Here is a 25,400-nt window from a genome sequence, read left to right on the forward strand (position 1 = left end):
TATCTAAGTGGGTTTATACGAGTGACTTAAGGCAACGTAGCTTAATGCTTTCAGGTAACAGCAAAAAAAGAAATTGTGCCAGAAAAAACATTCCTTTTATCTGAGGATCAGCTCCACTTTGATTTTACTTCTGGGCTCTCCAGTCCTTCACTTTAATCTGACCTGTGACTTCCGTGTTAAAGGGTTGATGGTGTTGACATTGAGTTGGTGCCCTGAGGGGCAGCATGGGCCAGTGTTTGAGTTCATGTACGTGAAGTGTTTACTGTAGTGCCCAGTGAGGAAAACAGACCCTGACAGATAGTATCAATTATTGTTCGATTGTTATCATCATTAGCACATGCACACTTTTTCCCATTCATGTTCTGCTTATCTTATAGTCGTATTTGAAACTTAACCATAGAGCCTTACAGTTGTAATTACTTCCTAGTTCATAGCCTGCTTTTCACACATCATTTATTTGAACCATATGAAAGAAGCAAGAGAAATGTTTCCTTCCCATATCCGGATAAGAGTGTTGGAGGGATTAAGTGACTTGCTGAGGGCTGTGTGGAGGGGGAGGAGAGCCTGAGTGTTTTGCACTCTTATCTGGTGCTTTATTCCATTGTCCCTGAATCTAAACAGCCCTGTTATAGAAGTTCCTGGTTTGGCCCTGTGCACATACACCCCTTTCTCTGCCCCTGTTGAAGTGGGAGTGAGCCTGCTGCCCTCCTGGAGCCTCAGGAGAACATAGCAGAAAGCCCAGCAGAAGCTCATCTGGGCTTCAGAATTATGAAGGGCAGACTTCTGAGCTTTTTCTGGCGAAAAAAACTGCAGGGCTTATGTTGAAGACCTTTGATTGTCCTCTTTTTCAAAATTACTTTCAGTTAACTTGATGTTTTTTCTTTTTCAGTATGCAAATCCTGCGGTAGAAGAAACAATGGGCTATCAGTCAGGTGAATTACTAGGGAAAGAGTTAGGAGAAGTGTGTATAAATGAAAAAACGGATGACTTGCTCTATACTAAAAATTCATGGGCTGAGACAGGGTGGAGACATGGTCCATCTCTGCCCACTGTGCGAAAATTAACAGAATCATCTATAACTTGCTATAGGCACTAGGGGAGCAGCAAGCTTAGGGCCTTTGGGAACAGGAAGATCTTGTATTTACATATAGTAACTTTGAAATGGTCAAGTAGAAATTAAAGCCTGTTTAGTCTCCCTCCACTCCTCACAGCACATCCTTCATACATACTGCTACCTGCCCTTCAGCCACACTGCTCCATCTGCACAAGCAATTTCCCCCCTCCTGGAAATGCTGTTTTCCTCCTCCTCATCTTGGCTGCAGCTACAAGACTCCATTTAATCTCCTTTCTGCTCCCACTCCCAGAGGAGAATCTGCCACTCCACCCCCCTCTCTCCCACCTCCCCCCACCCAGGCTTTTCCTGAACTTCAAAATTATTACCGTAACTCTTAATTCTTTTTTCCACTGACCATCTCCTTTTTAGGACATGGACCATACCTTAACATTTTCACCTCCCTAATGCCTAGCTTAGGGCATCACACATGGTGGGTGCCCAGTAAAGGTTTGTTGAATGGAATAAAAGAGGGGAGAATGAAGGAACAAATAACCCTATTCCCAGCCCAGGCTCATCAGGTGGCCATGTGGATATTACTCACCATGCAGCTCAGAGGAAGGACACACACTTCCGGCTCCATGTGGTTGAGGAGAGGGGAAATGTAAAGGTGTGAACACTTGGAGAGGGTGCAGTGTCATGTCTCAGATGAAAGGAGCAGGTGTCATGGCCGTTCCAGAGACAGAAGGCATTGCAGTTGTGCTGATGCAGTGCATTCGTGGGAAACAGCGAGAGATGAAAGGCAGGCTGCTGAAGGCTGACTGTACCTATTCTTGAATGCCAGGAAGTTCTTTATCTCCGAGGTGCTGAAGGATTTTTAGCAGGGGAGCCACAGAATCAAAGTGGCTTATTTAGTAGAACTTTGGTTTGTGCACAGGAGGGTGCAGGTTTTTGGTGAAGCAGATGTGTATTTATTGAGCTTTTATACACATGCTGCTTCTAGCACATGCTAGGCACGGTACTGATCACCTAGGAAAGACAGGAAAAACTGTCCCTGCCCCCAGGTCATTCACGTTAGCAAGGAAGGAAAGACACCAAAGCACTGCTGTGGTCATGTGGAAAGGCTGTTTAAGGGGAAGTTTCCCAAAAGTTATGATACTCGAACTGCATCTTCAAAGAAGATCTGGGGTAAGCAGGTGAGGTAAGCAGGTGAGGCACATTCCCAAGTAAGTGGTATGTACCAAGTCATAGAAGTTTGGGAGGCAAACTAACAAATCATCAATAGTTCAAGGTGGCTGGAGAGAGGGGGACAGACCTCATAAGACTCTGGGTGCCACACTGAGGAGTTTGAATCTTACCCTAAAAACAAGGATGAGCTGTTGAAGTGTTTTGATTGAGAGATCTGGTTGGATTTTTGTTTTAGAACGATTGCTTAGCCGTCTGCAGAGAATAAGTTGAAGGGGGTAAGGTTGGTGTTTTGGAACTGATCTTGGAGGCTGTTATAATCCACAGAGGATGACAAGTGTCTGAGCTCAAACAGGGATAGAGCAGGGGATAGACTCGAGGTGTTTAGGAGGTAGAATTTTTAGATTTGGCTGACCCAGTGGAAGGAGAGGAGAAGGGAGAGGGAGAAGTGATGGATGACTTTTGTCTACCTTATGGTAGATGCTGTTCAGTGACCTGGGTTAAAGAACAGATTTGGGTAAAGAAAAAGTAAATGGTGGATAATCGATTCATTTGCAGTTCCTGAGGAGTATCCAAATGAGGTGGTAAGTGGTTAGTTAAGTCTGGAGCTCAGGAGAGAGGCCTGGGGTAAGATGGCAACATAGGAATTAGAGCTATAGGAAGGAATGAGATCTCCCAAGGAGGTTTTGTCGACTGAGAAGGGCTAAGGATAGAACCTTTGGAAAACTGGGGGTGCTGAGGAGGAGGAAATCATGGAAGAAACTAGAAAGGAATAGTAAGAGATGGAAAGAAAAACCATGAGAGTGTGGACTCTGCAAATAGGAGTGTCCAGAAAGGGATCAGTTGTGTCTAGTACCACAGTCAAGTCAGGTCAGGCAAGGATTGAGTTGTAGCCTTCAGACTTAGCAAAAAGGAGGTCATTGGTAACCTTGACATGTTCACTCTCAATGTCCACAGAGAAGCAGATGTAGTTTAATTGGACAGAGAAGCAAACAGCAGATGAAGAGGCTTCTTGACAGTGCAGAGGAAGTGCTAGGGGCCTGCATTCAGTTCCTGTCCATGAGCAGAGAGAGGTTTCGGGTGAGGAAGCCAAGAGAAGATAGGGAAGCCACTCCATGGCTGTGGGAAGAGCTGAGTTCAGCACCCACCCTGCTGTGCACTCATCTGCAAAGCAGCTCCCCGTTTCCTCCTCTGTGAAATGGGGATGCATGGCACAGTCTGAGAGGCCCACGGCATTGTGCATGGTACATAAACACAAAAAGAGGCTGTTTGGCTTTGGCTTGCTAGATCGTTTCCTCTGTTTTCTCTCTATCCTGTGACATCAGAAGTTCAGTCCACGGGGGCATCTGTGCATCCTAGTGCCTAGAACTGAAGGAAACAGAATTGGTTATGCCAAAACCCCAGGCTTATTAGGATAGGAAGGAAGCTCAGCAAACTCGTAGTTCTATTCTGCTCCTTCATCATTCAGCTGAGCACAGTGAGCCCAGGTGTGGTGCCCAGAGCTGTGCACACCCTGATTTGTGCATCCCTTTCTCCACAGTTTCCAACCAGAGACGACGACACTCTTCCATGGCCCGGACACATTTCATGATAATTGAGGCGCCCATCACCAAGGTGAAGCAGTTTGTGGTCTGTCTCCAGTGAGCACACATGCTCCTTGTTCTCCCCAAGGATTGTTTCCAATGAGGAGAAACAGGGACCTGCAGTAATGAGAATGCTCTCTTAGTTGTGTGGTGCTGCCTCCTCTGAAGAAAGAGGATATGTGACATGGACATATTAACGAGTCTCACATTAGTATTAAGTACTATGGCCAGACTGAGTCCTGTTGGGTTTTATTTCGTTGGTTTTGTGTTTGCTGTTATGTTTTTTAGAGATGGGCTTTCACTTCTGTTGCCCAGGCTGGTCTCAAACTCCTGGGCTCAAGTTATTCTCCCTCCTCAGCCTCCTGAGTAGCTGGGATTATAGGCATGCACCACCATCCCTGGCTCTCCCATTGTTTTTAAGGTTATGAAACTGAAGTATTTTCTTTCCATAATGTAGGCAATCAGTATGATCAACACTGCCCGGGAAAGCAGTCCCATGGCTGTGACAGAAGCCCTAGACCGTGTGCTGGAAATTCTAAGAACCACTGAACTATATGCACAACAGCTTCGTGTTAAGGATGATGATCCTCATGCCAGTGACCTTGTTGAGGGCTTAATGTCTGTAAGTATATTTGACTAGGCTCCTGGCTAGATCCTGTCTGCTCTTGGCTTCATTTAAGGTTATTCATTTAAACAGATCTCTTTGAAGAGACAGACAGGGCACTATAGGGTTTAGTCAAGGCCTCAACTCTCCTTCATTGCCTGGGTTCTACTATTCTCTGGCCAAACACCTACCTGCTGCCTGCCTCCTAGGGAGAGCTTAGCTTGGAGCAGAGCACGGAAGAATGTAATCTTGACAGTCTGCTGAGCTAGTTCTCCAGTGTTGCTTAGGGCTGCTACAGTAGTTTATCTAAATAAAGCTTGTTTAGTTGTATTAAGAATCTTGAAAAGTGGCTCAGTGCAGAACAGAAAGAATGTCTTTCTTCCGCCATATGTATTTAAAATGATGCCTGGGTGTCCAACAGTTTGGACTTTAAAGCATCCCACACACATTTGGTTGACTGTAGGAAAGAGGGGTTTGGGTATCTTTCAGTAGAAAGGGGCTTTGTGCCATAGACTCTTGAGGGGCCCTGGATGCCTCCTTCAACATGTCTGGTATAGATCTCTCACTAGAGAGCGACAACTTTGTGCAGCATAGATTATTCCATTGCTCTGTTAGCTTTTGTCTTGGTCAGAAGCAAATTCTCCCTCCCAATTCTTGCTTTCTGAAGTCACTGGATTTTATAAAAATAAGATTCCAGGCAGAAATCTAGAAGGTATAGTGGTTTCCAATGTTGATAATACCTAACCTGTGGTCTTGCCTGTTTGAGACAGAGTCTTCTTCAGACTGTAGGTGAGAGGGGAAAATGATGAGGGATGGGGTGTGATAGTGTCCTGGAGGTGAGTGGATGAGAATAGCCATGGGACTGGAGAAGAGGGGGCTGCTGAGAGTCTGGGGTTGGGCAAGGTGGTCTGGGAGCAGTGGTGAGGAGCCCAGGAGTGTCAGCTGGGGGGAATGAGGTCATTTAGAAGGTGAGAGAGGATCCAATGTTCCCAGGAAAGCCTTGTGTCCTCAGAGTGAGCAGGGTGGCAGGAAAATGGAAAAGAACAGAAGGCAGAGCAGAGTTGTCCCTAAGAAACCAAATGGTCCTGGAATGCAGGCAAGAATGCTGGGCTTGAGGACCACCTGCCCTGCAAAAGATGCAAGCTTGAGCCAGGTGCAGTGGCTCACGTCTGTAATCCCAGCACTTTGGGAGGCTGAGACAGGTGGATCACCTGAAGTCAGGGGTTCAAGACCTGCCTGACCAATATGGTAAAACCTTATCTTTAAAAAAAAAGAAAGATGCAAGCTCACCTCTCGGGTGTTGACCCTGTGCCTGAATTTGGCTTCCAGCAGGGCCAGGCCTGTCCTTCCCAGTAGTAGCCTATTGTGCTCTCCAGTAAGTGACTGAGGTCAGTGGTTGACCATAGTGATCACAGGGGTAGACTGCTGGGCCCAGGGCAGCCTTGAGTGGATTGATTGAGAGGGCTGCCCTGAGCTTTCCTCTGGGAAGACCACCTGGAGTTTCCAGGAAGGAAAGAATAGTTGTGACTTTTTCTTGTTTTCTTGATTTTTATCAGGATGGTTTACGAAGACCATCAGGGAATGAATATGTTCCTTCAACAAAAAGTAAGTTTTTCCTTTTTAATTTTTTAGATCACGGTGTATAATATTGCAGTCTTGCTTAAGTGATGAAATTAGTTTTTCAGATAAAAGTTTTTAAATAATTTTTCACCTCATTAAAAGTGTGTTGGTATGTCATAAAACCTCAGAAACAAAGCAACTGTCTCTGAGGCAGCTCTGTCTTCCCTAAGAAATTGTTAATCCTGGCTGGACGCGGTGGCTCACGCCTGTAATCACAGCACTTTGGGAGGCCGAGGCAGGTGGATCACCAGGTCACGAACTCAAGGTCAACCTGGCCAACATGGTGAATTCCCGTCTCTACTAAAAATACAAAAATTAGCTGGGCACGATGGCACGTGCCTGTAGTCCCCACTACTTGGGAGGCTGAGGCAGGAGAATCACTTGAACCTGGAAGGTGAAGGTTGCAATGAACCGAGATCACACCACTGCACTCCAGCCTAGGCAACAAAATGAGACTCCATCTCCAAAAAAAAGAAAAACAAATTAATTCTATAAAGCGTATTAATTTTGTTCTCCAAATCACATCACTTTACAGACATTCAAATGGTTTCAGGGACTATAACTCCCATCTCCCTGGATGATGTCCCACCACGGATAGCTCGGGCAGTGGCCAACGTGGAATCCTGGGACTTTGACATTTTTGAATTGGAGGCTGCCACCCACAATAGGTGAGTTCATGTAGAGCTCAGCAGGGGGAGAACTAGATTCCCAGGGCCTGTGTGAGGAGGCTGCCTAAGGATTGTGGATTTTGCATAGAGCTGGTCCCTGGGCAGAGAGGGGCTCTCAGGAAGGAGTGGTCAGGCAGCAGATGGCTCTGGGTCACCAGGGCCTGGGGGAAGAGTCTGCTGGCCACAGTAATGGCACATTAATGGAAAGCATGCAACTATGCCAGTGACTTCTCCAAGTAGCACAGGACTTTTTTCTGTGAAATAAAAGTATTTCTCCTGTAGGTGGTAATACGTAAGAGATCTGCTCAGAGACTAGAACCAAAATTTATTAGAAACAGACATACAGATGTGATAAGAGCTTCCCCCAGATCCTGATTGCTGTGTTGCGGATAGGCGTAGGGAAACCCAAAGCCCGAGTCATGCGTATCTGGGTTTGATCACAGAGTGGGAGCAGGAATGGTGTTTTGTCTTGAGTTTTGTCCCTTGCCAGAGAAGAGCTGTTAACCAAAGGTTGGCAGTTTGCTGGGCACATAAGAAAGGGAGGTACACAGAGCTGATTCCAACCAGGACTGCCGCCAAGGGTGTCTTGGGAGAAGTGTGCTCTGTTGGGCCATGGAATGGCTCCTCAGGTCTCATCTCAGTCTGGATGATCTGTCCCCTAGATAGCCCCTTAACTTTTTCAGGCTTACCTTGAGTTAACCTGATACATTCTACTTCCCCATCTCCCAGCACAGCCAAGGAGAGTGGAAAAGAATACTCCCTTGGCATATGAATCTTTGAACACCTGGTTAGTATCCTAATGATGTTACATCCATGTGAATCAGGCTAAGGCAGGTCAGTTTAAGTTCTGTTATCACCTCTGGATACTGCCTCAACACAGCCAGTTTCTTGGCCTTCAAAGGCAAGGGCCGGATGCTGGGTCAAGGTGATTTCTTAAGTAAGAACCTAACTTGATGACCAGCTGGTCACCTTTGGGAAAATCCCCTCTTAATGTAATTCCCACCTCCAGATTATTGAGAAAATTTTATGGCATACGGAAGTGACTGGCTCATACGATGTTTTGAGGAAATGTTTTCTTATAGGCAGGATGTCTTGCCAATGACATCGGTCCAGCAAGTCCAAAGGAGAGGATAGTGTTCAAGGTGGCACAAGCTTAGCCTTGAAAAAGGATTATTTGGAGAAATCCAGGAGTGCAAGTAGAAAGCTGAACCTGGAAAGACAAAGCAAGCAAACTCCCCCAGGCAAATCAGGAATCCCAACCAGGCTGAGGCAAGAGCTGCTGCTGTGGGGTCAGCCCGCTCTCACCCATGCATCTTGGTCCCCTGAGGGCAAGAAGTGAAACCAGAGTTGGTTGGCCCCCACAGAAAGAGGCTAACGCAGCCCAAGCAGTCGCCACTTTGCTGCCCTGCACTCTCTGAAATTTGGCTTGGAACTTATTCAGGCCTCAAACACTTGGCCTGTTTGTTTGCTTTGTTCTAACATTGTGGGTGTTTTTCTCTCTATAGGCCTTTGATATATCTGGGTCTCCACATCTTCGTTCGATTTGAAATCTGTAAGTTCTTACGCTGCTCCGAGTCAACGCTAAGTTCGTGGTTAGGAATTATTGAAGCGAATTATCATTCTTCCAATCCCTACCACAATTCTACGCATGCTGCAGATGTGCTTCATGCCACTGCCTATTTTCTCTCCAAGGAGAGGATAATGGTGAGCTGTGTTTACACACTATGTCTAATGGGCAGGAGCAGTGGGGAGAGCCTAATGCTCCTGCCTCCATCGAGATACACAGCATGACTGCTCATGTGCGCATCCTTGCACAGGAAGGGTGAGGCCACATGAGGAATCAGGCAGGAAGCCACACTGTAGCTTTGGGAAATTGATGTGTTAATTATTGACAAAAGCCTTGCCATTACATGAGGGTACAAGAAGCAGGATTTGGTTTTGGAGGAGAAACCCAACAAGAAAAGGATTAGGGCTCTGCTTCTGGGGGTTTCACTCCAAGCCTGTGCACTAGTAGAGCCAAATAACTGTTAGATATCCCCACTTTAGGGCCTTTGTCTGTACGTCAAAGTCTGCAGGGGTCTGAGGCCAAGTTCATCATCTCTGTTCCCAGCACTGCTCCCACCCAGGGTTATCTACCTAATCCAGGGTTTTGTCATCCAACCAGATACCCAGGCTAGGAACTGAGAGTCATCCTTGGTTCTTTCCGCTCCTCAGACCCCGACATCTGGTTTATCATCTGACCTTGCCTCCTGTCACACCTAAATGTTCTCAGATTTGTCTCCTCCTCATAATGCCCCTGCTGCTGTCCCAGTGAGGCCCCCCGCAATCCTCTCCTGAGCAGTTCCCAACTAGAACTCCTACCTGTCCTGCCTCCTGTGGAATACCCTCACACTACTGCCATTGCAATCCTGTCATTCCCAGATGATCCTTGCTATCATTCCCAGGAGCAGCTTTCCACCTCCATCAGGATTTAAACTTTAAACTCTACAGCTCTCCATGCTCACCTCAACAATGAGCTCCTCTCATCATTTCCTCTCCTGTGCCCCAGGAACTGGTCACTTTTGGACCATGCCAAACCACTTTCATTTCTGAAACTTCTGCTCTTGACCTGCTGCTCCCTTGGCAGGGCCTAGATGACTGCAGCCATGTGAGGCCAGGGCAAGTGGCTTCTGGTTGAATTTCCTCCTCTCTATCACGGGACTTGCATTTGGCAGAGAGCAAAGTGGAAGATGACATCTGGCACACAGGGAGTGAACAAGTGTTCATTCCTCACCTTGCAGGGCAGTCCTTCTCAGAGCTTTCTCTGCTCCCTCTTGTTCTTACTGCTGTTTTGTTTTTTTTTTTTTAAGAAAAAAAATCAAATGAGGCTGTAGGTAAAATATATGTTCAGAGAAAAGACTGTTTTCTAAATTACGAAAGCAGATAACAGAGGGACATCTGTGTTAATATTGACTCAGCATATAAATAACCTAATTTTGCTGTATTGCTTTTGACCTACTCTATAGACAACATACAAACATATTTAGAGAGCTAACCAAACACAGTTTTTAAGAGCATTTGTTGAAATGTCACAGCGGCTCACACCTGTAATTCCAGCACTTTGGGAGACCAAGGCAAATGGATCAGGAGTTTGAGACTAGCCTAGCCAACATGCTTAAACGCCGTCTCTCCTAAAAACAGAAAAGTTAGCTGGGCTTGGTAGCGCATGCCTCTAATCCCAACTACTTGGGCAGCTGAGGTAGGAGAATCACTTGAACCCAGGAGGTGGAAGTTGCAGTGAGCCACGATGACACCACTGCATTCTAGCTTGGGTGACAGAGCAAAACTCCATCTCAAAAAAAAAAAGCATTTATTGAAATGCAATTCAATAATTTAAATTATTGAATTTTAATTTGAATCAATTTAAATAAATTTGCAAGGCTGATTTATTAACTATACATCTTCTTTTCAAGTGTCTGCAGGGTATTTACAAAAATGATCTTATACTGGAACATAATGTGTTGAACTTCTAAACTTCATAGGCTTTATTTTCTAACCACAACACAACAAAATAGAGTTTAATAACTCATGGTTAATTTAAAATGTTAGCTACAACAAATGAGAAAATATTCTGAATAATTTAGGGATCAACAAATAAATAAAACTAAAAATTGAATTAGTTAGAAAACAGCAAAGTGAGAAATTTATCCACCAAAACTTACAGAATGAAGCCAATTGTGTATTTAAAGGTTTATGTTTTAAAATGCCTTAATCACTTAGGCAAGGAAAAGAACATGGGAAGAGCAAAATGGGTCCTAGAAGAAAAATAAAGTCCAAGAAAATAGATAAAGTTCTAGCCAAACTAGTTAAAATATATATAGACACAAAAATGTACACGTTTAAGGTAGAAATTGGTAGAAGGAGGTACCACACACATAGGTACTAAATCAAAAGCTTTAAAATAGTTTTTAATGGAATGTTTTAAATTAAATTGATGTAAGGAAAAAAGGTCAGTAACATGGAAGTAATTTTAGTAATTTTTAAATTACTGAATTTCTTCAAAAGTTGGCTCCTGACCCAGATAGACAGGTGAATTCTTTAGCTTTTTGAGGAATTTTTCCATATTACATAAATCTTTCTAGAGCTTTGAAAAAGGTGGAAAACGTCCAGGTCATTTTGTCAAACTCACAAAACTCTGACATCAACCTGACAAAGGTAGCACTAAAGGGGGGAAGAAAACTGGACCAATTCCCAGTTAATGTTAAGTGGTGCCTATTTTAAATTTTATTTAAAATTATTTCTTTCCTTTATTACTATTAGTTTATGTTAGTCTAAGTCAATATCTCAGACAAAGGACTTTTTTTTGTGATGGGTCTAGAGAAAGACTTGCTGAGGAGGTGACTCCTATCTGTTGAAAACACCTATATTTTGGTAAGTGCTTAACTTGTGTGAGACTAACAAACATTTGCAGAAATGTAACTGTTTTAGGGTGGAGGTAGGAAAACTAGATTTGCTCAGGTAGTGTGCTTTTCTTAGAAATCTGAAATATTGTTACCTTAAAGTAATAGGGGAGAAAGAAAACTATACAGAAGGCTTCCTTGCCTTCAATGTCATAACCCAGTTTTTGAAAGCTCTCTTCTTTTTCAGGAAACTTTCAATCAATTTGATAAGGTGGCTGCACTCCTTGCAGCCACGATTCACAACTTGGATCACCCTGGGAGAACCAACTCCTTTCTATGTAATTCTGGAAGTCAGTTGGCCATTTTGTATAATGACATATGTGTGCTAGAGAGACACCATGCAGCCTTGGCCTTCCAACTGACCCTCGGAGATGATAAATACAACATATTTAAAAATATGGATAGGTAAGAACAATGATTGAGGATTGTGTTGATCCCTCTTTGTCTTTCTTAAACAGCTATATTGAGATATAATTCACATATTACACAGTTCACCCATTTAAAGTGTACAGTGGGCCAGACATAGTGGCTCATGCCTATAAACCCAGGACTTTGGGAGGCTAAGACAGGAGGATCACTTCAGCCCAGGAGTTTGAGACCACCCTGGGCAACATAGGGGCACTGTGTCTCTATAAAAAGGAAAAAAAAATTAGCCAGGCTTGGTAATTGTATCTGAGGTCCCAGCTACTCAGGAGGCTGAGGTGGGAGGACCGCTTGAGCCAAGAGGCTGAGGTTGCAGTGAGCTGTGATCAGACCAGTGCATTCCAGCTTGAGCAACAGAGTGAGACCGTCTCAAAATAATAATAATGTGTACAGTGGTGTTTACTAAATTTATAGAGTTGTACAACCATCACCACAATCAATTTTAGAATATCACCCCTTCGATAAAACCTCAAATTTATGAGCAGTTTTTTTTCTATTCCGCCTTAACTCCTTTTGTCCTAGAGAACTACTGATCTGCTTTCTGTTCATAAAGTTGCCAGTTCTGGACATTTTATGTAAATGGAATCATATGCAACGTGATCTTTTGTGACTGGCTGCTTTCACTTTGCATGTTTTTAAGATTCAGCCCCTTTATGTCTTGATGTTTTAAGATGAAGTATAATGCTGATACCTTGAGCTCTCAGAGACTCAGAGCAGCAGTCATCTTACATCTCTCCCTGAAGCACTCCACTCCGCCCCTCTGTAGCCAGCATACAGAGGCTTGGCATTGTCTCTGTTTACGTGTCACTTTCTTGGGGAAGTCTTCCCTGATCTCTCATGCTAAGTTAAACCCTCTATTCAATCCCAGATTCCTTCATAGCACATATCACATTTCTTATTAAATAATTATTTTAATTATTTGCTTAATGTCTGATTAGATTCTTAAGCTCTGTAAGATCCCAAGGGTCATATGTCACCATGCCCTCAGCGCCTAGTACAGCGCTTGGTACATACTAGGATCTTAGTGAATATGAGTTGAAGAAGGAAAAAACATTGTATCATGAAGAATATTTACTAATTTGGAGTTTTAAAGAAGATGGTTCTTGATTTTGTAAAACTCCCTTCTGCCATGTTCTAGGCTTTCAGAGATGGAGTTAAAGAAGTTTCCGTTTATATTTGCATATAGCTACATCAGTTGTCAATGGAAAACTGTATCAGACCGTGTTAACTTTCCAGGGAAAGTTTTCTACCCAACTGGAGAAAAGGGGTTGAGTAGAGACTTTATTTCATATTTGTTTGTACCCCTTCAAATTTTGAATTATATGGATTATCTCTTCAATAAATGAATTTTTAAGGTACTAAAGTAAAAGCAATGGTTAGAGTTAGACGTATCAAGTACTCCCTATGATTTTCTCAGCTATCAGAAGATCTGATTTCACATTCTGTGGGCACTAGAATTGTTGGGTCTCAAGGTACCTTCATGTGTGGTGTATTCTTTATAACCACAGATCTCTATCTTCATTAAGAGAACTGGTATCACTCACCTTTCTTATATTCTTATTGAAAGAACTATATACATCATACTACAGAATGACAAGGTAAACACTGCAGCTATTAAGTTTTGCCTTTAGCTTTCGGTTTTAACTTCTGTTTGGGTTCTCCTTTCTAATGATCTAGGCAGTAACCCATAGCTTCCACATCCTTTTAAAATGTGTCCTGTGACTTTCAGTGACATTAGACTTATAGCTTCAGAGGACACATAACCTGGATGACAGATTGTTTTCAGGAGTACCTGTCTGGTTCGGATCAGTAACCTGTAGCGGCCTCTAATTTGTCATTTGAAACAGGGATGACTATTGGACACTGCGCCAGGGGATTATTGACATGGTCCTAGCCACAGAAATGACAAATCACTCTGAGCATGTCAACGAATTTGTCAACAGCATCAACACAACCTTGGCAACACTAGAAGAAAATGGGGTAAGGGAAACTTGCTGCAAAGAGAACCTGTGTTTGGGGTCCTTATACTACTGGGTTGTGGAGACACATGGGCTGCGATAGCCACAGAAGGGTTCCCTCAGTGGTGTATTAGGGTTCTCTTAGAGGGACAGAACTTAATAGGATATATATGTGTGTTTGTATACACACATATATATACACACACATGCATACAAAGGGGAGTTAATTAAGTATTAACTAACACAATCACAAGGTCCCACAATAGGCTGTTTGCAACCTGAGGAACAAGGGGAGCCAGCCTGAGTCCCAAACTGAAGAACTTGAAGTCTGATGTTCGAGAGCAGAAAGCATCCAGTATGGGAGAAATGCAGGCTGGGAGGCTAGGTCCGTTTCTCCTTGTCAGGTTTTTCTGCCTGCTTTATATTTGATGGCAGCTGACCAGACTCTGCCCACCATCTTAAGGGTGGATCTGCCATCCCCAGCTCACCAGCTCAAATGTTAATCTCTTTTGGCAACACCCTCACAGACACACCCAGGATCAGTACTTTGTATCCTTCCATCCAATCAAGTTGACACTCAGTATTAACCATCTCAGTGGGCTCACTAAATTTAGTTTTTATTGGTTAAAACATTATTTAAAGTTCAAAAATTTGTCAGGAAAAAAATTAGCACATATAACTAGATGAGAAAACTCGAAAGGAAGATCAGATTTTAAATAAACTAACTTCAGACAAGTAGACTATTCCTGTCCTCTTTGCCATTCTGTGATCAGTTAGAGCCCTTGACATCTCTCTCTAGCCACTCCCACGGGGCATATACTATAGTAGCAGCAGCTATTCTCTCTTGGTCTACTCTTAGAGGACTGTGTCGATTGAGAAAGGCACTGTATTTGGGTCACAAGTGTGACATTATTGTTGCCCCCTTTCTACATTTGAGGCATGGAGTTCACAGTAACTGCTGGGCAAGGATAACATTAACCCTCTCACCAGGCAGGAGACTCCAGCTGAGGAAGCAGACAGGCTCGAGTTCCCACCCTATTTCTACTGTACCATTTGCTTATCTGTAGAATGGAAATAATAGGTCTAAAGGAATAGGAGTGATGAGCATGGTACATGGTAGGCTCTTAAGAACTGGAGCCTGTTACAGTAGATTGGTTGTGTCAGCAACTTAAAGAATATGTTCTTTTATGAACCTTCTTCCTCTGAGGCCCACATTTACTGACCATGTTGGCAGCACCTTACAGTCTTCTCTACCACCCTCCTCCCCAGCTTCTATCACTATCCTGAGATAGTTCACACACAGGGATGACTCATCCTTGCAGACTAGACTTCTAACTCCATTTTACTTCTGCAACTCATTTGTTTGGCCGTGGCCTTTGTCTACCCCATGGCTTTGTAGCATATTACCCCTTGACATTTACTTCAGTTTAAGCTGATGTAGAGAACTCTGTTCCTTCACCCTTTCCTGTTCTCTCACTTTGTCAGCCTGCCCCTGACTTCCCTCTTTTTCCAAAGACTTTCAACACAGAGGTGCGTGTACCAGCATCTTTTATTGGCTCCTGCCCTGCCATTCTGGATAGGGCCATTTGTCACCCAGCCACCACTCCTGGCTGACCCCATGCCACAGAAAGAAATAACATGCCTCACAGACTCCACTTAACATTATGGTTCTCATCTCTGTTGTCAGTATGTGGGGTTACTTCTGAGAGACTGAAAATCAATATCCAGTGGGTCAGAGCAGGAGAAAGGAAGATGATAGAGAAGTTTCCAGGCTGGCAGTACTAAACTTTAGTCGCACTGCAGGTATTAACAGATCTGAAGAAAGAAGCATCAGCACAGAGCTAGTCAGCAGGGGAAACCTGGAGTGAGGAGGGCTATAGCACTGGTGTAGTCATTTTGGCACTCTCCAGGATGCCTAGAGTCAGGTTGCCACCTGCCCATCTTGATGGTAAATCTGTTCCGTCTGAGCTGGGACCATCAGGCCTTCTGAGACCGCTGTTGTTGCATATTGAAATGATATGACTAACTCCCTTGCAAGGTTGCTTGATGGACATGGAATCAGACTGAGGACACTCAATTGGCTCTGGTCTTTTCCATTGCTCTCTGCCCCAGTAGCCTCTAACCTGAGTTCTCTTCAGAGAGCCTATGAATAGAGGTTGTATTATGTCATAAATTGATCCATAGCCAGTGGGGATCCTTGTGAGGCAGACAGCATGTAGTACTGTGAGTGGAAGGCAGCCTGGGACTAAAGGCAGAACTTAAGTTCTTATCCTGGCTCAGCTGGGTTGCTTTGGACAAGTCACTTCACCTCCCTGCATCGCAGTGTCCTCATTTGTAAAATGTAATAAATACTTATTATGCTTAAGTTTAGATCTTCTCGTGAGTGCAGATCAACAGAAAATGGCTGTTAAGTCCTTTCTACATCAAAAATGTTAGAGCAGATTCCCAAGATCACACCTATCACGGGACTGGGTAGGAGAAGTAAGGAGCCTGTTGGGCTACAAGAGCCCATTTGTTGTGACGGCAGATAAATTTTTTTTTCCAGCTCATTCTATTTAAAAATAAATATAATAAAAGAGAAAACCAGTCTTTGAGTTCTTACCAAGGGAGTGGGGAGAGTGGAACAAAAAAAAAAAGGCAACTGTGACAAAGATTTAATGAGAGGAAGAGAAGAAAGAGGCAAAGAAAAGGGGAAGGGCAGATATACCAACCGCTGTGCTACCCTCCACTCCTAGGTCCGGTTGGCATCTCACTGAGCCTTGGTTTTCTCCTGTGCAAAATGAGAGGCCAAACTCAATGCTCATAGTATCCTTGGCAGTGTTTTGTGAGAGCTTTAACTTAGAGATTCTGACTAGTGCTCTTTTTTGTGCTTGCAGTGGGACTAGACCAGTAAGAGAGGGCTTGGCACCTAGGGACCCATTTTGATTGCTTTCACTTATGTTTTAGGAAACTGATGAACGTCTGGAAGCCATAAACAATATGCTTAGGATTCCAGAGAAACGGACTCTAATGAAACGAATGCTGATTAAATGTGCTGATTTGTCCAATCCCTGCCGACCCCTGCAGTACTGCATCGAGTGGACTGCACGCATTTCAGAAGAATATTTTTCTCAGGTAAGATGCTGCCTCTTTTAAGTTTCTAGAGAGAGATGAGATAAAAACCATAAGAGATAATGGACTTAACACTAGGAAATAGGGTTCTAAACAAAATTTTGTCCTTTTATTGCATGTTTACTGGTAGTGAATTTTTTTTTCTTCTCTCAAAACATGTTTATTTTCCCTTTATTCTTGCAGGATATTTTTGCTAGATACAGCATCCTGGGTTTATGATTTTTTTTCCTGAAAGTACTTTAAGGGAGCCTGGTCTTATCTGGTCTTCATATTCTTTCTGAGTAAGAAAAAACCTCTCTTGGGACAGAAAAATATACTAGGAAATATACTGGCTAAGATTTTTTCACATTTGGTAGAGGGCATATGCATATGTATACAAAGCCCAGTGAACTTTAACCCTTGTCAGATTTGTCATAGTCAAGTAGCTAACAAGCTAAAGATAAATCTTGAAATCAGCCAGAGAAAAAGCAACACATTACTTAAAAGAAAACAGTGAGTCTCTGTTCTCTGACTTCCCATCAGAAGCTATGAAGGCCAGAAGACACTGGAACATCTTTAAAGTGCTGTTAGTTTTAGGACCCAAGGTAGGATGATCACTTGAGCCTAGGAATCTAAGAGCATCCTGGGCAACATAGTGAGACCTTGTCTCTACAAAAAATTTAAATATTAGCCTGGCATAGTGATGCACTCCTATAGTCCCAGCTACTTTAGAGGCTGAGGCAGGAGGATCTCTCAAAGCCCAGGAGGTTGAGGCTGCAGTGAGCCATGATTGTGTCACTGCACTCCAACCTGGGTCACAAAGTGAGGTCCTGTCTCAAAACATACAGCTAACATTATATTTAATGGTGTGAGATATTGAATACATTCTTAAGATTGGAAAGAAGGTAAGGGTGCCCATTCTTACATCTTCTGTTTAGCACTGTATTGGTGGTCCTCATCATTACAACAGGCAAAGGAGAAAAAGGTTTAAAGAACAAAAAGTAAGGCAGACATTTGCTTCTGTTTGCAGATGACATGACTACGTAGAAAATTCTAAGGGATGTACAAAGAATTATTAGCATTAGTAAGTGTATCTGATTTAGCAATGTCATAGAACACAGCTCAATATACAAAAGTGAGTTGTATTTTTATATACTAGCAGCCAAAAACTGGAAAAGAAAACCAAGAGGTCAGTTCCATTTACAATAGCAATAAAATAATTTAAATTAGGAACAAACTTAATAAAAGGTGACCAGAACTTTACAATGAAAACCATAAAACATTGCTGAAATGTTTAATGAACACTTGAATAAATGGTAAGGCATATCATGTTCACATACTGGAAGGCTCAGTGTTAATTAACATTCACTTCTACCCGAATTGGTGTTTCAGTTCAATGCAATTTCAAGCAGAATCTTAGCATGCTTTTTTTTTTTTTGGTAGTAATTGACAGACTGTCTCCAAATTATATATGAAAATGAGAAGGACCTTGAATAATAAAAGCAAACTTAAAAAAATAAAAAGTTCAAAGATATGCCCCATTTGGCTTCAAAACTTAAAATAAGGTAATGTGGTGCTGGCACATAGATAACAAGTACATCTATGGGACAGAATAGAAATCCCAGAAGCAGGACAGACACAATGGTTCACGTCCATAATCCCAGCATTTTGGGAGGCTGAGGCAGGTGGATCACAAGGTCAGGAGTTCAAGACCAGTTTAGCCAAGATGGTGAAACCCCATCTCTACTAAAAATACAAAAATTAGCCGGGTGTGGTGGCACGTGCCTGTAATCCCAGCTTCTCGGGAGGCTGAGGCAGAGGATTGCTTTAACCTGGGAAGCAGAGGTTGCAGTGAGCTGAGATTGCACCAGTGTCCTGTAGCCTGGGTGACAGTGAGACTCTGTCTCAAAAAGAAAAGAAAAGAAAAATCCCAGAAACAGATCACATTTATTTGATCAGTAGCTAATGTGAAATCTTTTCAGCAAATGGTGTTAGGGTAATTAGATATTCCTATTCAAAAAAAGAGAACCACAACTCCTATCTCACCATGGAGAAATATCGTAGACCTACATCGCTAACACCATAAAACTTTTAGAAAGAAACATAGCAGAATATCCTCAGCAACATGGAAGTGGATAAGATTTCTTAGATGCAGAAAGCAACAACCAGCCAGGTGCAGTGGCTTACACCTGTAATCTCAGCACTTTGGGAGGCCTAACTGGGAGGATTACTTGAACCCAGGAGTTCAGAACTAGCCTGGGCAACATAGTGAAACCTCATCTCTAGAAAAAAAATTTTTTTTAATTAGTTGCATGTGGTGGTGACATGCATCTGTGGTCTTAGCTACATGAGAGGCTGAGGCAGGAGGACTGCTTGAGCTTAGGAAGTTGAGGCTGCAGTGAGCCATGATTGTATCACTGTACCACAACCTGGATGACAGAGCAAGACCACGTCTTAAAGAAAAAAAAAGAAAGCAACAACTGTAAAAAGAAAATTTGATAAGTTAGACTTCTTCAAAATTTACAAAGTTTGCTCATTCAAACACAGCTTAGAAAATGAGCAGGGAAGCCACATTGGAGGAAAATACTTAAAATTATATCTGAAAGAACTGTATCCACAGATACACAAAGAACTGTAACTCAGTAATAAACGAAACCACCCAATTTATCTGGACAAGTATTTGTCCAGACACTTCCCCAAAGAGGCTATTATGAAAAGCCAATAGTCACCTGGGAAATTCAAATTAAAACCACAGTGAAACACCAGTACACACTCAATGGGATAACTAAAAATGGGAAAGGCTGACACCACCAAATGTTGAAGATGTGGAGCAGCTAGAATTCATGCATCTGTAATAGATGTGTAGAATGCTGTAAGCACTTTGGGAAGCAGTTTCGCAGTTCCGTTTTTCTTTTTGTGATAAAGTTTACCATTTTAGATTATCTGGTTTTTCTTCCCTTTATTCTGTTCATGTGGTATATTACACTGATCGATCTTCATGTGCAAAACCAATCTTGCATTTCAGGAATAAGTTCCACATCGTTGTTGTGTATAATCCTTTAACATGCTGCTGAATTTGGTTTCCTGGCATTATTTTAAAGGATTTTTGCATCAGTATTTACAGGGGATATTGGCCTGCAATTTTTTTGTAGTGTTTTCATCTGGCTTTGTTATTAGCATAATGCTGGCCTCATGTAATAAGTTAGGAAATGCTTCCTTCCTTTTCTATTTTTCTGGAAGAATTTGAAAAAGATTGACACTAATGCTTCTCAAAATGTTTGGTAAAACTTATCCAGTGAAACCATCCTTTGTTGGGAGGTTTTTGATTACTGATTCAGTCTCCTTACTAATAATAGGTCTATTCAGATTCCCTGTTTCTTTATGACTCAGTGCTGGTGGATCGCATCTTTTTAGTAATTTATTTATGATGTTGGCATACAGTTGTTCATGGTACTCTCTTATAATCCCTTTTACTCCTGTGAAACCTGGAGTCACATTCCCACTTTCATTCTGATTTTAGTAATCTGGGTCCTGTGTTTTTTTCTTAGTCCATCTAGCCAAAGATTTGTCAATCTTGTTGATCTTTTCAAAAAATTTAATGTTTTGGTTTTGATTTTTCTGTACTAATTTTTCTGTTTTCTGTGTACCTCTTTTCTTTATTATTTCCTTCCTTTTGCTAACTTAAGGTTTAGTTTATTCTTTCTATAGCTTCATAACATGTTCAATTAGGTTGTTGATGTAAAATCTTGTAGACATTTACAGCTATGAATTTCCTTCTTATCACTGTGTTTGCTGCGTACACTAACTTCTGGTATAGCGTGCTTCATTTTCATTTGTCTCAAAGTATTTACTAATTTCCCTTATGATTTCTTCTTTGACCCATTGGTTGTTATTAGTCCCTTTGTATTGCTATAAAAAAATACCTGAGGCTGGATAATTTATAAAGAAAAGAAGTTTATTTTGGCTCATGGTTCTGCTGCTTTACAAGCATGGAAGTAACATCTGCTCAGCTTCTAGTGAGGGCCTTGGGAAGCCTATGATCATGGCAAATGGGGAAGCAGATGTATCACATGGCAAGAGAGCAGGGGGAATTGCCTCGCTCCTAACCAGGTCACCTGTGAACTCAGAGCAAGATCTGTCTCATTACCATGGGGAGGGCACCAAGCCATCCATGAAGGATCTCCCCCCATGACCCAAACACATCCCACCAGCACTGGGGATTATTTTTCAACATGTGATTTGGTGGGGACAGAAATCAAACCATATCAAAGCATACGCTGTTTAATTTCTATATACTTGTGAGTTTCCCAGTTTTCCTTTCATTATTGAGTTCTGGTTTCATTTCATTGTGATTAGAAAAGGCACTTTGTATAACTTTTGACCTTTTAAAATACACTATTTTTTTATGGTCTATAATGTGTTCTATCCTAGAAAATGTTCCATTTGCACTTGAGAAAAACATGTATATTGTGCTGTTTTTGGGTGGATGTTCTATACATTCTGTTAGGTCTAATTGGCCTAGAGCATTGTTCAAACTATGTACTTGTTGATCTGCTGTCTCATTGTTCTATTCATTATGAAAGTGTCATATTGAAGTCTCCAAACATTATTTTAAAAGTATCTGTTTCTTCCTTCAGTTGTATATAGGTTTGCTTCCTATATTTTGGAACCGTGATAATCGGTACATATATGCTTATAATTGTTGTATCTTCCTGATTAATTGACCCTTTTATTAATGTCCTTTCAGGCTGGAGTGCAGTGGGACAATCTCAGCTCACGGCATACTCCACCTCCCAGGTTCAAGGGATTCTCCTGCCTCAGCCTCCTGAAGAGCTGGGATTACAGGCATGTACCATCATGCCTGGCTAATTTTTGTATTTTTAATAGAGATAGGATTTCATCATGTTGGCTAGGCTGATATCAAACTCCTGAACTCAGGTGATTCACCCACCTCAGCCTCCCAAAGTGCTGGGATTACAGGCCTGAGCCACTGCACCTGGCCTATAACAGTTTTTGATGTGAAGTCTATTTTGTCTCTTAGGATACTCCCCCCAACTCTCTTTTGGGTATTATTTTCATGAGATATCTTTTTCAACTTACATATGTCTTGTGAGCTAAGTGATTCTCTTGTATATACAGTGTAGTTGGATCATGTGCTCTTATCCATTCTTCCAGTCTGTGCCTTTTGAGTTTAATTATTTACATTTAAAATAATTACTGATGGGGAAGACTTTGGCCACCTTGTTAGTTTTCTGTATGTCTTACAGCTTTCCTGTCCCTCATTTCCTCCATTACTGCCTTCTGTTGTGCTTACCTGATATTTTGTAATGACACATTTTGATTCCCTTTTTCTATAGATAGTTTCATTTTGGATACCATAGAGACTGCGCAGGACAGTGTAAAGTTACAACAATGGGTTTAAATTGCTATCAACTTAACATTAATTGTATACACAGACTCCTATGTAGCTCTACCTACGCACTCCATTTTGTAAGTGATGTCACAAATAATACCTTTATATCTTATATATCCATTAACATTTAAAATCTTTATGTATTTTTTAAAGTTACAAACCAAAATTATAATACTGCTTTTTATATTTTCCATGTATTTACCTTTATCAGAGATTTTTCTATCAAACTAAAAAACTCCTTTAGCATTTCTTGTAGGTCAGGTCTAACTAATGGTAATGAATTCCCTCCGCTTATGTTTATCTAGGAATGTCTTAATTCCTCCCTCCTTTTTGAAGGACAGTTTGCCAGAATCAGAATTTTCATTTGATGGGTTTTTGTCTTTGCACTTTATATAATTTCACTGCCTTCTGGCCTTCGCAGTATTTCTGCTGAGAAATGAGCAGATCCTCTTCTTATATCCTATTTGTGATGAGTCTTTTTTCTCTTGCTGCTTTCGAGATCCTTTGTCTGATTGTTTGGTTATAGTGTGTCTCGGATTGATCTCTTTGGGTTTATTCTACTTGGAGTTTATTTAGCTTCTTGGATTTGTAGATTCACATCTTTCCCCAAATTATTGCAGTTTTCAGCCACTATTTCTTATTTTTTCAAATATGAGGTCTGTGTTGCCTAAGCTGATCTTGAATTCCTGGGCTCAAGAAACCCTTCTATCTCAGCCTCTCAAGTAGCTGAGATTACAAACATGCACTACTGTGCCTATTGACTATTATCTCTTCAAATAATCCCTCAGTCTTTTTCTCCTCTTCTCTTTGCTGGACTCATAAGATGTGTATTGGTAACCACTGTATATTGGTAATGATGTATATTGGTAACCATTGTATAAACCACTCAGTGGTTTCCCATGAATTCATTAGGTTCTAGTCACTTTTCTTCATTGTTTTTTCTTTCTTCTGTCTGGTCAAATCTGTTGCTGAACTTCTCTGGTGAAGTTTAATTCGTTTTTTGAGATGGAGTTTTTCCTCTGTCACCTGGGCTGGAATGCAATGGTGCCATCTTGGCTCACTACAATCTCTACCTCCTGGGTTCAAGTAGTTCTCCTATCTCAGCCTCCCAAGTAGCTGGGATTATAGGCGCCAGCCACCATGCCCTGCTAATTCTTGTATTTTTAGTAGAGATGAGATTTCACCATGTTGGCCAGGCTGGTCTCAAACTCTTGACCTCAGGTGACCCACCCACCTCAGCCTTTGAAAATACTAGGATTACAGGTGTGAGCCACCACCCCTGGCCTGTTAGTTTACTTTTCATAATTTCTCTCTTTGCTGCTATTCTCAGTGCGTTGTTCATCTGCCATTTTTCTGATTTCCTGTAATACTTCGTCTGTTTTTGTTGTTGTTGTTGTTCTTTGATCATATTTAAGACAATCATCTTCAACTCTTTATCTAGTGCCTGTATGTCTTTATTTTCTTCCTTTGATTGGGCCATATTTTTTGTGTGTGCCTTGTGATTTTTGTGGAAAATTAGACATTTTAACAACAGCCGCCTCTCCTACTCTTTGAAGACCGTCTGTGAGCCTTGCAGTTAACCCAACAAGAAAGTTTAAAGTTTTCTGAAACATTTTTCTGAGCATGTCTTGCCTGAGTCTGCATATACATACCCTTAGTTCCCCTATATACACAGCTGCTTTCCATTGTCTGAATTTCCCAGAGTCTTGTCCAAGGAGGGCTTTAGATTGTCAATTGTCGGTCTTCGTTCATAATCTCTCGTCCCCAGGTGTGCATGTCGGTCATCTCCCTGCAGCTTTCCTGAGCAGTAGTCATCGCTTCTCTACCTGGGAGCGAAGTGAAACAGACCAGTTTTGTAGGCAGCCCACAGACTTGTCAGAATGTTGCAAAGAAGGTCTGCTCTGCTTCCTCCTGTTCAAGGGACACAGTTGGAAACTGGGCTGCTTCCTCCTACAGATCAAGATTGTGCCACACTGGGGAGGGCAAGGTTAAGTGAGAATACCCTTAAGCTTTCTACTTGTTTGAATGTGGCTTTTCTTGATGAGCATTCACTTGGTTGCTGTAGACTTTTGACTGTTTTCCAGAGTTCCTCTAGGTTATTTTAGCCAGTCTCTCATTTTTTGATATTTTCATGGAGGAATGAGGGCTTGGAGCTTTCTTATCTACCACATTACTGATGTTACTCAAGTGCTCAGGCTTTGACTTTGGAAGTCATTGAGACACAGTTGCTTCTTGTATTGCGTAGAGTTAGGTTTGCAAGTTCCCTCCTTATAGCCACCCTCTCTGTTGAGTAGCATGGACACCAAGAGCACCAGGGCCTGAAGCAAGGTGAAGAGGCATCTCTGGTTTCTGTCTGGGGCTGCTTGACTTTTTGGGGAATGGGACTTGAAGACCACTTACCTGGCTCTGCGCAAGGTGTTGTACAGTCTGTCTTACTTTCGCTTGAGGCCCAAGGGTGAAATGTGAAACTTGTAGACCCTGCCCTGAGGATGGCGGTCACAGAAAGGAAGCATGTACAGGTGTGGACCTCTCTCTGGTGACTTAGATGAGTTCCTGGGCCATGGTTTAACTGGTCTCCTTAGCAAACAGCCATCTCCGTGAGGTAACTGGGTCCCTGGAAGCTCCACGCACTTGTCACATTGGACCAAAGAGAAGAAATCTGAGCATGAGGGTCTTCACTGACCTTCAACCAGCCAGCTGCTTCCATGTGGATGGGGCAGGCAGGCCCTAAGAGTAAAGAGACAGAAAAGCCTCTGGATGCATGAGTGGCTGAGCTGACTGAGCCTTTGCCATGGCTGCCCAGGGAGAGCAGGTTTAGGGTCTAATGTGACCAAGGGAGGGCACATCAGGAGAGTGCTCTATTCAGGGCTCTGCTATTTGAGCTGGACAGGCCAATGGGCTGTGAACTCAAAGCCCTCCCTGTGCCCCCATCCTTCCCATATACACCGTGGCAGACTCATGTAAGGCTGACTGTGCTCTTCTGAGACAGCACCAGGGCTAGGGCCGCCAGCCTGTGGCCAACAGCAGGGCCTTCACCAGCCAGTAGCTGCTGAGCCAGCGTTCCCCACTCCTCTTACCAACGCACATGAATTCCATCTTCTAAACCACCTAGAACAGCAGGAGTTCTTACTTCTGGCTTTTGCCCATTCCCAGTTTAGCACTGTCCACCTGAAAACAGGGAGCACAGACCTCTTTCTGGGCACTCGTAGCCAGCACCATGAACACTTACCTAGTGTAAACGTACCTCTGAGCACCGTGCTAGGTACGGTGCCATCCTAGGAACACCTCCAGAGGTTTGCCTGCTGTTCTCAAGTGGAGAGCCCATATGGAGAGCTGCAGTGAGTTCTGTGCACAGGGCAAGAGGCA

General features: G+C 42.5%; 1 protein-coding gene across 7 annotated transcripts in view; it reads left to right on the forward strand.

The window, feature by feature from the left end:
- The window catches only part of LOC100397885 (high affinity cAMP-specific and IBMX-insensitive 3',5'-cyclic phosphodiesterase 8A), a 71,140-nt gene that overhangs the window by 41,040 nt on the left and 4,700 nt on the right, over positions 1–25,400 (forward strand). For all 7 annotated transcript variants that reach the window (XM_078329054.1, XM_054257275.2, XM_054257276.2 and 4 more), the window contains 9 exons: positions 890–932; positions 3,777–3,850; positions 4,277–4,441; positions 5,980–6,028; positions 6,579–6,711; positions 8,217–8,415; positions 11,338–11,555; positions 13,421–13,553; positions 16,478–16,645. In XM_078329054.1, the coding sequence (XP_078185180.1) occupies positions 890–932; positions 3,777–3,850; positions 4,277–4,441; positions 5,980–6,028; positions 6,579–6,711; positions 8,217–8,415; positions 11,338–11,555; positions 13,421–13,553; positions 16,478–16,645 (1,182 nt within the window). The remainder of the gene's footprint in view (positions 1–889; positions 933–3,776; positions 3,851–4,276; positions 4,442–5,979; positions 6,029–6,578; positions 6,712–8,216; positions 8,416–11,337; positions 11,556–13,420; positions 13,554–16,477; positions 16,646–25,400) is intronic.

Source organism: Callithrix jacchus, chromosome 6, assembly GCF_049354715.1.
Source record: "Callithrix jacchus isolate 240 chromosome 6, calJac240_pri, whole genome shotgun sequence".
Lineage (NCBI taxonomy): Eukaryota > Metazoa > Chordata > Mammalia > Primates > Cebidae > Callithrix > Callithrix jacchus.